This window comes from Pelmatolapia mariae, linkage group LG2 (genome assembly GCF_036321145.2).
Source record: "Pelmatolapia mariae isolate MD_Pm_ZW linkage group LG2, Pm_UMD_F_2, whole genome shotgun sequence".
Taxonomy (NCBI): Eukaryota; Metazoa; Chordata; class Actinopteri; order Cichliformes; family Cichlidae; genus Pelmatolapia; species Pelmatolapia mariae.
The window spans coordinates 26717174-26729990 of NC_086228.1; the positions used below are offsets into that span (position 1 = coordinate 26717174).

General features: G+C 39.4%; 1 protein-coding gene across 1 annotated transcript in view; it reads left to right on the forward strand.

The window, feature by feature from the left end:
- Positions 1-12817, forward strand: part of LOC134644335 (dedicator of cytokinesis protein 2) — a 96559-nt gene that overhangs the window by 20769 nt on the left and 62973 nt on the right. The window contains exons 22-24 of the mRNA XM_063497309.1: positions 4117-4225; positions 4671-4741; positions 6511-6617. Of these exons, the coding sequence (XP_063353379.1) occupies positions 4117-4225; positions 4671-4741; positions 6511-6617 (287 nt within the window). The remainder of the gene's footprint in view (positions 1-4116; positions 4226-4670; positions 4742-6510; positions 6618-12817) is intronic.

Genomic DNA, 12817 nt, shown 5'->3' on the forward strand with positions numbered 1-12817 from the left:
ATTTGGGTAATAAATTGATTATACTGAGTTTACTCTGCCAGTTGGGGACAAGGGCAAGTCCATCAAACTTTTAAGGTCAGATTTTGTTTGTTCCAGCATTCTCATGAAATTATATTGGTATACCTTGCCCATTATGATCTGGATGCCCAGGTTTTTAGAAGATGGAAATCTAAGTTTGTGAATGTGAGAGCTTGAGAATGAGGCAACAATAAGACCTTAAAATTAAGTGGAGCTAGTAAATCTTGAATAAGTTTGAATCTTAGTGACCACGACTTCAAGGTCAGAGTTCACCGAGAGTTACAACAATGTCACAACAATGTCATTGACCTCAAAGTCAAGTTCAGAGGTCAGGTTTTCTGAAAATCTTGTGAATGCAATAACTCAAGAAGGACGTTACCTATGATTTTCAAATTAATACAATAGCTGCATCTACTAAAAATCTCAGATCAGTTTGAATCTCAGTGACCTTGATCTTAAGGTTAAAGATCAAGTTTTCTGAAAGTCTTGTGAAGGTGATAACTTGAAAACGAGGCGACATAGGATTTTGATACCATTGGTGCGTGTACTAGGAAGCTGAGGGTCAGCACTGGCGGTCACGAGTATTTTTAGAACCTGAAACTATGCCCATTTTAATATACAGTCTACAAATAAAAATGGAGATACATATGCCTATTTAGCAAGGTATTACAAAATGCTATTATAAAAAATTGGCAAGATCCAGCGTCTCAGAATGATAGAATTAGAAAATGGCAGATTTCTCTGTCAGTGAGTTCAGATTTTTCTGCAGGTTTGTCTTTTTGTGCTTTTCTTTGTGTTTATGTATGTGCATGTGTGTTCACACAGACATTTTAAGCAGACATTTAAGCATTCTTCTAAGTAGATGCTTTTGTGTGTGCATGACATTATCTCATCACTGGTCCTAGACTGACTGAGCTTCAGTCACCAGCATCCCCTGGGTGTTTCTAAAGCGATAAGTCTCACTCTTCTTCTCGGCTTCTCTCTCTCCTTTTCTGTCTCTTTGTCTCCCAACTACCTGCTGCTGACAGTTTCAGCTTCCTCTGCATCTAAAGTTTTCACATCAGATTTCTTCTCTACTCTAAGGCCTTGTCACGCAGAGAGAAAATCACATATTCAGGGGAGCCACCGTGCTGTAGATGCATCTGTAAGGCTTCATCACCGTCACCATGAAGACTAGCAGTCATTAATAGTTAAATAGGTGGCATTGAAGATTTATTAGGTTGTCAAACCAGCTTCGTGTTCATACAAAATCTATTATGAATGTGTAATGTGTACTTCAGAAATATGTAAGGCAAGCAATTCTAAATTTTGCTTCTTTTTGTCCTTCAAGCTTCAAGCTTTTAATTTCTCTGGTGTCTAGTTAATCACTCTCACAGTCCTCTTTAATATGTTCACCTCAAGTAAACTGCATGTAATTATATCACATGAAAAAGAATGTTTTCTAATATGAAGACTTATTCTTATTAATGCGATAAAAAATTATTAGATGATCATTTTATTATGAGCTCAGTGTTTTCTAGTTATGACAATAGATTTGTTTCACAGCAGCCGTTTTTATATTACAAAGAAGGTAAACACAGGTGTTACTAATCACATTAATCCTCTGCATCTAAATTAATGTCATTAGTAACACCTGTGTTTACTTACCAGTTCACCTGAAAATGGTTGCTGTGAAACAAGTCTGTGTCTGAGCTTTTGAATTTTGTTATCTTATTGTTAACACATCTTATTATTTAATATAAAAGCAGGCGAAAAAGGATAGTACTTTGACAGTAAAAGACTAATTACAGGAAAAATAGTTCCCAACTAAAATTCAGGGTCACATTGATGCGTACCTTGGGACTCTGTTCCATCGATCAGATTGAAAAATTTCAAGCGTTACAGACCAAACAATAATCAGAGGATTTTTCACAGTTACGCTCATTGGTGATGCATCTTAGAGGTTTTGGTTATTCTCATTTCAGTCAAAATATTGCAGCATTGAGCACTTCGACTCCAGGGAAGCCGATTAAAATTATGAATCAGAACAGGGAGATATTTATGATTAGAAATTCATATATCATGTTTACTGGTGCCTTGAAGACATTATTTTTTACAACTACAGTATCTGCAGCTGAGTTGCTCTTCAGCCCCTCTTTTAATCAGACTTTTTCTCTGCCACTCACTCCTTTTTTAAATTTACATAATTTTGTGTTAGTGTACGCTTCGTGAGCAAATAAAATTTAGGTTAAGAGTAAAGTGATTATCTATTGTGTAAAATGCAGGAGAAGTGCATATTTGTGGTATGAGTGCACAATCCAGTATTAGCATAGCAGCACTAACACATCAACTGTAGATAACACCCACGCAGGTGTGCACAGACACACACATACACACCCCCACACACACAGAAATACTTACGCACAGACAGGGCTGGTGGATTAGCAGGACAATGCGTGTGTAATCATAACTGTACTCTGCAAAGAGCCCAGTGATAATACCTCTGTGTGTTACTGCCTAATCCATCCCTCCACATGCTAAATTTGCTGTGTGCCACATGCTAATCCTTCCCCCCAGCACTCATAACTTCCATTGTAATTAAAAACTGCACAGTGCAATTGAATCGCTCAAACACAGTGAGGAGAAGGAGGCAGGAAATGGGTGGAGAGATGGATGGCAATAAAGTTTGCTAATGCGCGAGCCCGTAGACCTGAGGGGATGTTAGAAGCAACACAGTCAGCCAGCCTTTTCTTGTGACAGGATGCTGTAGTTACAACAGTCAGTGCTTATCAGTGTTCAGTTGCAAAAACTGGCTTCATTTTGTTAGTGTAATGCTGCATTGTTTTTTCTCCATTACTATAATTGAATATAGGACATTAAATCAAAGATATTGCTTTGCTGTGTAATTACCTAGGCAGTTTTTTGTGGGTTTTACAGCTTCGTATGCTAAAGAAAACATTGACTTAGGGTTTAAAGTGCACTCCTGTTACAGAAAGAAGATACAAGGAACTGTAGCCAGTTTAGTTGATGCCCCATTTCCAGAAAATCACAAAAATTCAGATGCAGTGTCACTCTGTGCTAAGTGACTTTGATTTCATATAAAGAATGGCAGCACGGAAAAGATGAAGATAACTTAACAAACCTTTCATTACAAGCCTGGAATCAGTTTAAACTGTGAAGAGAAACACTGGTTGTTTTTAGGAAAGCCAGTAAAACTTATCAGCGGTATAAAATTGGCTACTTAAGGACTAAGGTTGTTGTGGAGCTGCAATAACAGTAGATTTAGGATTTGAGGAGATGTGGACTTTTTTAACCCACTAAATTAATTTGGGCTGATTTTTTAGTTTGGCTTTGGCTCAGGAGGTAAAGCAGGTTGTCTACTGTTTAGAAGGTTGAAGGTCTGATTCCCAGTTCTTCCATTTTGCTTCTGGGCATCACACTGCCCCCTGACTTTCCCTTATGCATTTACTGAAGAGTGTGTGTGAAGAGTGTGTGTGAATGTTGGATAAGGTGATTAGGTTTAGATAGTGTATGTGTGTGTGGCTGGGTGAATGAGGCTTTGAGTGCTCATTCAGAGTAGAAAAGTACTCCAGTCCGTTTATAGAAAAATCGTTCAAGTACAGCAGGCATTATTTAGTAGAGGACAACATTCCTCTTTGAAACGTCTGACTATGGCACGCATCCTTATGAATGACCTATGAATGAGCTGCACATGACCTGACCTCTTGTGATCATATTACTTCTAGAAGTGCGTGTCTCAGCTGCTTATGCAAGGGGATCTATTGGTTTGCAAAGAGAAATAAAATAGAATAACATAAAATATTGTGAATAAAACCTTGAAATAATTATCCATCAGTCTCTGTTTGTCGAATTAATCATTTATAGTACAAACTGATATATGTATCAGTATGCATATGTATCAATTATAAATGAGACTCATTGTGTCTTTTTTTTCCCTTTTTAACCTTTCTCACTCTCATTGGTTATTTACTACACTTGTTTATTTTCTGCTGTTTTAATCCGTATTGTTTCTTTTATAGCCTGTTCACTATTCATATTCCTCTGTAATTACCGACACTGTCTCCCGTCTTCTCTTTTCACGTTTTTCTGCGCTTCTAGGCTGTACGAGGGGAAGGAGCAGGCAGAGTTTGAGGAGTCGCTGAGGAGGCTTTTTGAGTCAATCAACAATCTGATGAGAACAGACTACACCACCACACTGTTGCTCAGGGTAATCACATACACTCACCCTGCATCCACGCTTCACAACCTAGTGCACCTCATTACATTGTTTTTATATACTTTTCATCTTTATCCGAACCCTTTTTCCACTTCTTCTGTTTTGCTAGATGTCCTGTCTCACTATGTCTCACCTTCGCCTCATGCTCCCACTTCTCAAATGTGATCTCTAAGTCTGTTTTTGACTGCATCAGTATTCTGCTGCTTAGTGTTTTCCTCTTATTCTCTGTGCCTACATGTACACAGACATACAAACAGAAAACATCAGAAAAAGTTAGGTAGAAAGACAAGAGCCCAGTGAAAAATGAAACACCCCCTTTAAACACATGTGGAGAATGCCTGTTTGATGGCAAAGTCACCTTGCACAGGGTTTCAAGACAGTAATTTAACACTATTTACTTGTTGCGTGTTGTGTGTGTGCGTGTGTGTGTTGTTAGGTTGCTGCTCTGAAGTACCTGCCAACAGTCCTGCAAGATGTGGAGAAAGTATTTGATGCCAAGCTTCTCAGGTAAGCTTATCCTTAAACTCACAAACATAGAGACATGCACACACTAGCACTTTATCTTTGGTCTTATTCGGTCACACCTACAGAGAGGATATATGAGCGTTTTCACCTCAAGTTTTCCACTTGGCTTTATTCAGTGACCCTTATTCTTCTATTTCCTCCCATATTCCATCGTGGTTAAACCTTACCTCCTTTATCAGGTGATAAAAATCCCATCAAACTGACGTGGACACAAGGACAAACACTCCAACACACTCTGCTTGTCCTCTATGTGCCCCTGAGTGAAATGACAATTTTACCAGAACCATCAAACAAAAGCCATTTGAAACCCTTCTCTTTTATTCTCAGAGTCCTGAAGAACAAAATGACTTAGAAAGCCTGGCATAACCTTTCCTTGACCCAACTGAAACATACAATCTACTGCTTAGCTCCAGAAACAGCATCAGTGTGCATACTTCACCAGTTAGTATGTTTTCTTGTCTTGCCACATTCAGTTTTTAAACCTTCCCATCCTCATATATTGTCTTTTCACCTTTCTGTGACCTGTGGGGTTTCGTGTGTCCGTGTCTGAGCTTGTGGACTGTCTGCATCTGCCAGTTCAGTCCCTCTAGTGGCTCGATGTCAACACAGTGTCACAGAGGTGCTACCTTAAACACCTGCCTCACACACAAAGATGAGTGTTGAGGCAGAGTTAAAAGTCAGGGCATATATTATCATATTCTGTCTTTTGTCATTCATTTCCTTTTTTTATCTCCCAATCCCAAACCCCTTCACTCACCCTTTATATTTTGTCTTGTCCACTTCTTTACACACATATCCACAAACATATCGCAGCCATCTGAACTTGAAAGTAAAGTCCCCTTTGCATTCTTGATCAGGATCGCCTCGAGCAGAGTTTCCACAAGCAGGCCATGTGAATTACAATTACGCTGCTCGAGGTGGACATCAAAGCTTTGTCTCGTGTCCTGTATAGTTACATTTCTACACCTTGTAAACTCACCTGTAGTGTGATCTGTGCAGTGGTACTAGTGAAGACATTGTCTGCTAAGGATGTGTTTTGTCACTCAGGGTATCTGCAGGATGTCCACAGAGTATATAGTGACATTTTGGATTTTAATTAGATTCAGCCCAGATGATTAGTGGACTTCACTGATCTCTGTACTCGAGCCTGCTCCTGTGCCAGCTTGGGGGACATCAAAAGTCACACGGACCTTTGTGTTATGTTTAGTTTGGGAGCAGAAGGTTTGCATTTTCTTCTTTTATGCCATTATTGAAAGTGCTGCAGCAGCCTGTGTGGCATAATTCAAGGAGACAGAGACAAAGTGAGATACAGACAAAAAATTGAGACCGAGGGTTTGCCATGTTCTGAGCGTTCAATCTTTCTAAGTGGCGTCAGGGCTTGCAACCAGCCCATTTAATTATTCCAAAATTGAATTTGGGGCAGAGGATAAGTCAAACCCATGTCTTCATTAAGATGTGTGCAGACTTTAGCTCATTTGTTTTCCATGCGGCATACACTGCTCTTCCCTGTGATACAACTGCTGCTTCTAGTGGTTGCATATTTTGTATGTTAAAGGTGAGGTGTCTAAACCAGGGATGGTTTCGCTTTTGATCTTTGAAGCAGTTACATTGTGTGAATTAGTAATGCTTGGTGAGATGTATAAAATGTGGAAAAATATAATTTCTGAATATTTTGTGTGTCCAGTTGCTGTTCCCCATGTGATAATCTTTTATGATTATTCATTTTCCTCTGTGTCATTTTCTCTCCGCAGTCAGTTGCTGCATGACTTTTACTCCTGCATTCCTCCTGAGAAACTCCAGAAACAGAAGGTGGCCTCTATGACTGAAATTGTCAGCAGCCAGCTCTTCCAGAGACAAGGTGCATCATTTTTTCCATTAACAGTTTTCAGCACTGAGTTACTAACAAACAGCAGACTTCATGCTGGGTAAAGAGCAAATCACAAATACACATATACATTCTGAGTGAAATCCTTCAAAATCCTATTAAGCATTCGTTGCTTCTTACTTAACAGTAGTGATCAAGTTAAACGGTCTATTATACAGTAAGTAATTCTAGCTCAGCAACTGTACCGGACTGCTTCTACTGTACTTTATGGCCAGTGAGGATGCTCTTTGCACTAAAGGTTTTAGCACAGTAATACAGAAAGGGTAATGTTCCATTTCCTGTGGGACAATCCAGTAAAGCACTTAGATTAAAAGCATTAGCCAAACGGTAAAGGACATAATGGGTTTGTGAGCATTTATTCGGTTTACTGCAATAAAGACACATGTTCTGGTGAAGCCATTTTTTAGTTACATCAAACTGACTGAATTTCTTTGTCAATAGATTTCAAAATGAAAGAATAAGCCTAACTTAAAATCATCAGCTGCCTTAGTTAGGATTTATTTTTGTGTTTACCTTGTCAGGTAGTCTTCTCTGTGTGGCCTATTTTCTGTTGAGATCAAAGAAACGATGTAGCTGTTTGATGCTGATATTATAACATATGATTTTAGTCCTGCTAAGCTCACCTACACTAACATTGCAATCAGCGCAATGGACACGAGTCAGATACCATCTTATTACAATCAGCACAAGTGGCACCGATTTATGTATTTATACACTGATGGTAAAGGTCACTTCAAGTCAGTCTCACAGACATTAAAATTATCTTGAGGCTGGTGTGCGATGTGAGGGGATTTTGGTTTTGACATTCCAATGAACCTCCAATGTCCAAAAGCTATATTGCAAACTGAAATGAGTTGACTGTTCACAGCTCACTAGGTGTTGGTGCTGAATAGAGAGAAAGATGAGTCCTAGACATATTAATGTCACGGGCGATGTCAGCTGTCTGCTAAAGGAAAAGTGATATTGTATGTTTGTAGCTGATAAAACTGGAAGCCCTTACAGAACTCTGCAGTGTCACTGTCATTAATGTGTCACTTTTTACCCAATTACTTCTCTATTCGTAAATGATTTTCACCAGATTTTAAATGCCTACCGGGGACACATCATTTTATCAGTATTGTTCCTTTAAAGTGCACCACACATCGATGATCGCATACTGTGCACCAGCCTCATTCAACCCCCTGCCTCTGCTCAGCCCTATTATGTCTGTCTAATTTGCTTGTAGTGGGCTGATAAGTGGTAAATTCCCCTACAGAGGTCTGCTCGATGATGGATAGAGTGATCCTATGTTGTGCTGCTGTATAATATAGACTCAATAAATGGGTCCATAATCAGACCTCTGCAGTAAAAACTGATTAATTGGAGGCAGACAGTGAGTGAGTGAGTTTGAAACTGATATCAGTCTTAGTGACACTGAGAAAAGCTAGATGACATGCTGGGAAAGACGTATTTGAATCACGAACATTGCTCCCTGTGTGCTCTGAAGCATTCTCATACACAACCTGCAAATATATTTGTATGCATTGGTTTCAGAGTAGCTGAGACTGTGTCTGAGTGTGAGTGTGTTTGCAAATCTGTGTTTGTGCAGTGGTGTATGCTAAGTGGTTGTGTGGACTGCTTTGAATGTTGTTTTTGAATAGTCCGTTGCTGTCAGCTGAGTCGGTATTCAGTTGAGGATATGGTTCTTTGGTATTGATCCTGGGTTAGATGATTGATTCCCCAGGGGATGATGTGACAGGTTTGGCCCTCTGGCTTGCTGTCAACATGCTCAGAGTCACACAAGCGATCAAAGTGAAAGCAAAGACAGTGTAGGGGCATGATGGGGAGGAAAACAGAAAGTGTGATACAGAGAAAAAGAGCTAAGTTTTTGAGGGACCAAATACTATCAATTGTGCCATACAAAGTTCTCTAACTACTGCCATGTTTTCTAAACTGCAAATGTCTGTTTAGCTGGATGACGTTGAGATGGACCTAGGCAGAGGTAGTGGAGAGGCTAGTTAAAAGGAAAGGTCGAGGAAGAGATTTTTCAAGGAGCAGGACGATAAGAGGAGCATTTAACAAGCTGACTAGAAAGAAAGGATAGAGGGTGACATGATTATTGCTAAAGGATGGTCAGGCAGAGAAGGATAGCTAAAGAATGGTAAAGATGGATGACAGAGGAATAGGGAGGAGATATGGCTTGTTGAAAAAAAGAGTTAAGCGCACAGGTGAATGGTAGTGTCAAGAAAAAAATGGGTTTAGGAGAGTATAAAAATGAAAAAAGAGTTAGTGAGACCAGTAACTTCACTTGTGTTGCTATTAAACAGTCCAGAATTGATTAAAGTTTAAGCCCAGCTCACAATCAATCTATCAGCAAATCTGCAAACTGTTGGTCAGTGATATCTTTTTCCCCTGCTGCTTTCTTTTCGTCCATATTTTGGCACAACGCTTTCATTTATTCTGTCATTTATACACTGGCCCTTTCCATCTCGATCCCTGCCTCGCCAAATGAGACCTGACACTCAGTCTAATTGAGATGCATTTTAGCATTGGGATGCTAATAAGGAGGCTTGTATGCTAGTGTGCCATTTATCCAGGACGCTGAAATATGTAGCTGAGCTGAATTATATATTTATAATACCTAATGGCCCGTGGTGTCCTATCACTGCGCTGCAATACATATTTAATAATCCCACCTGTCTGAGCAAACCTACCTACCTCACTCTCCAGGGAAAAATGTCACACCGCTGACACCACTTCAGTGTAAGAGTGGTCAGATGATGGGAAAGGATGGCGGGTGTGTGAGTGTATGAATGTGACAGGAGATCAGTTCTTGTTCATGTTTGACACTTAGTGGAAATGACCAGTCTGATGAGGTTTATATTTTTATTATATATTGTATTGTTAGTCCTTATTTGACTATAAAACATAAAATCTGGAATGCAAGTATGTTTTAAATTTAGCACAAAAAGAAAGGAAATTTGTGTTTGGTCAATAATTTATTTGCTGTAAAATGTTTCTTGGTAATAAGTCTTATACTGTTGTTTATTTTCCTTTAAATGGTCCCACACTGGTAAGAAAAATGCATTTGTGGGTTGAGCAGCAGACCCACCAAACAGGACTCTTGTTTGGTGTTGTTTATTCAGTCGGATGATTGAAGTCTGAAGAAACAATATTGAAAATGTAACAGTTTATTAATTTAACAAACGGGGGACCCCAATAGCACTTGGAAGAAGCATAGATGGCAACAACAGCCTGGCACCTCTCCATCATGCTGGTCACCAGTGCACACTGCAGTGGGATGGTATCCCATTCTTCATCTGTCGCAAGTCAGCCAATGCGCTTGTGTTGGTCACAGAATAAGCTGTTTGGCATTGGCAAGGAAGATTTGGCAAGTTTATCATGGGCACAACCCACATACTCTACTCTGCTGTTCAACCCACAAATGGATTCTTCTTACAAACGTGGGAGCACTTCATGGAAAAAACACAAGCTTTACACAAGTAGAAGATTTATTACGAAGAATCATTGTTGTAACAGAGAAACAATTGATCAAACATTTCATTACTTTTTGCTCTAAGTCTAGTTATATTAAGTTTTTAACTACCATACTGAAATACTTAAAATACTTTTATGCACTGTTTTTGTATTCTGCATTTATTCTGCTAAATGCAGAAATAAAGCATCCAGCAGAGTGCATTATTTATGATGAAGACCAGTCAGATGGTCACATGTATTCATTTTTCTCCAGTCCTGGTTGTAAAGGAACACGCATACTTGTGTGTAGATCTAGTTGTGCGATTGTGTTCAACTTGCTGATGTTGTCTGTCCATGTGTGCTTAACTCTTTGAATCTATGGGCAGTGTTTGAAGGGATAGGGATTTTTTTTCTCCCACTCAGAAATACTCCTCTGATTTATTCAGCATACGCTCCTGGGATTAAGGGTCTTGGCAAGCACATAGTGTATCCACACACAAACATGCACAATGCGCACATACCCGTGCTGGCAGACGCGCATAGATAGACATGTGCATCCTGTCATATGGGTTAATCTGGTTTTGAGACAAAATTAAATTTACAAGGCGCATTATGGCTCAATTTAGTCAAATTATTATGCCATGAGGCAATCGCTGTGACAGATTGAGAGCATCAGCACTGATAAAGGAAAAAAAACAAAAACAATGAGAGATCAGGGAGAGCAAAGAGCAGAGGGACAGGGGGATGAGTCTGTCATTTTGTTTGCCCACTCATTTCCCAAAGCTGGTCAAAGTCCTTTATTCCGTCCACTAACCTTCACGTTTTTTCTCAGCCAAACCTTCATTTCTCCAGCTTTCTCCAGCTCCTGTCTGCACAGCTTGAAACAAGTTATGTCATTCATATTGTAGTATATATTAAACAGATTAAATTAAGCCCATATATTTGAGTGTAATGGCCATCTACGAAGAACAGTTACAGCTGGGTATAAAAATAACCCATAGTGCAAAAAATCAGAAAGCTGTCTGTGCTATGGTGCCTGAAATGATACATTCTTTAATTTTAATGTATCAATCTCTACAAATGGCAGGAATCTCATTACATAAATTGCTTGTATTATACTACCATGCATTATACAGTATTGTTGGCAATGTTCACACCCGTGTCTATATTTCTCCTGCTGTGATTACTTAACGGATGCATGTCAGAGCTTGATGAATATGGAAGAGTGATGTACTGTACAGTTATTATCGTCAGGGTTTAATCAGTGCTGAGTGATCTCAGTTGTTCCTACACTCTCTGTCAATCAGCATTAAGGACAGGTCACATTAGGCCTCAGTTATAACTGAATGTGGTTTCATACTTCTGGTTTCTAAGAGGGGTTTGAGTGACAAAGTTGTCAGGGGACCAAGAAGGATCTGGCTACAACTCTGTCTTATTTAAAAGCAGTAGTGAAAAGATTATATAAGATATACGTAACAGGATTAACCTGCAAGTGAGCCAGTGTTTGAATGCACCAGAAAAAGCTGCCTTTCTTTCATTATCAAAACAGCTGTTTGAGCTTAAATTTTTAAATTTCACAGGCTTACAGCAGCTTAAGGTGTGTGAGTACACTGATTTTTTTTTAAACAGTTTGCTTGGTGGTCCAGTAATCCCCAATGATTCCATATGCTTTGTCCGTAGTTACATAGATATATTAAGACATGCCAACATTAAAAAAACATAATAGTCATATTGCCGTCCCCTCAGGCTGTCTCTAAGCACTGTTCTCTGTTCTGCTTCTTATGAGATGAAGTGTTTGTTTGCAGCATTTCTCTTCTCTTCTCTTCTCTTCTCTTCTCTTCTCTTCTCTTCTCTTCTCTTCTCTTCTCTTCTCTTCTCCTGTATCATGCGCTAATGCATTATTTTATGCTGCGTTACGTTAAATTAGCTTTTGCTACATCACATTAAGTCTCGTGTCACGGCTTACTTTAAATGCAATGCGATAATGCCCGCAACCAACCAGCGAAGACTGACGGTCAAGCCTGTAGAGAATTAGCAATGTAAACTGGATTTGTAAACTGAAGGAGTGGCCTGTGTGTGGATAAATATGTGTGCTGGGCTTTTTGAGAGCAGGAGCCATCTGCCAAGCCATTTTTGACTGTTGTTATACATGCTGACCCAGAATAGCTGTGGTCATTGTAGAGCCTTGGGTTGATGGTTCAAAAGGTTAATGACAGGGAAAGAGGTAGCTGCTGTCGGTTGGTAATTTGTGAATGAGACACATGGAAAAAAGGGATGGATGACATTTAATGGAGCAAAATGAAAGGAGTTCAATCATTTTGGGAAATGCCTCTGTCTCAAGGGCTCCCTCTGCCTCATTTATATTCTGATGCTTATGTCTGTGGGATAATCTCAGTGGAAACTGAATGCATACAAGGGCAGGAGAGGGACACACTCTGTGAACACTAATAATTCATTGTGTGAGCATGCGTTACTGTTAACTACAGATGAGAACCTGACAGAGCAGTATTGTATTGTAAATCATTGGGTTTCCACTTTACTGCTAACCTTCCAAATTTCGAAGGTTTCTGGGAGTATTTAAGACTGAATGATCCCTATTGAAGTTGTGGGCTATTGTATAGCATCAGTGATAACTGCAGAAGTGGATGCCATTGAAGATACTATGACAAAGAATTGCAACGTTAGAGTAAATTGGATAAACTATAATAATATGCTGT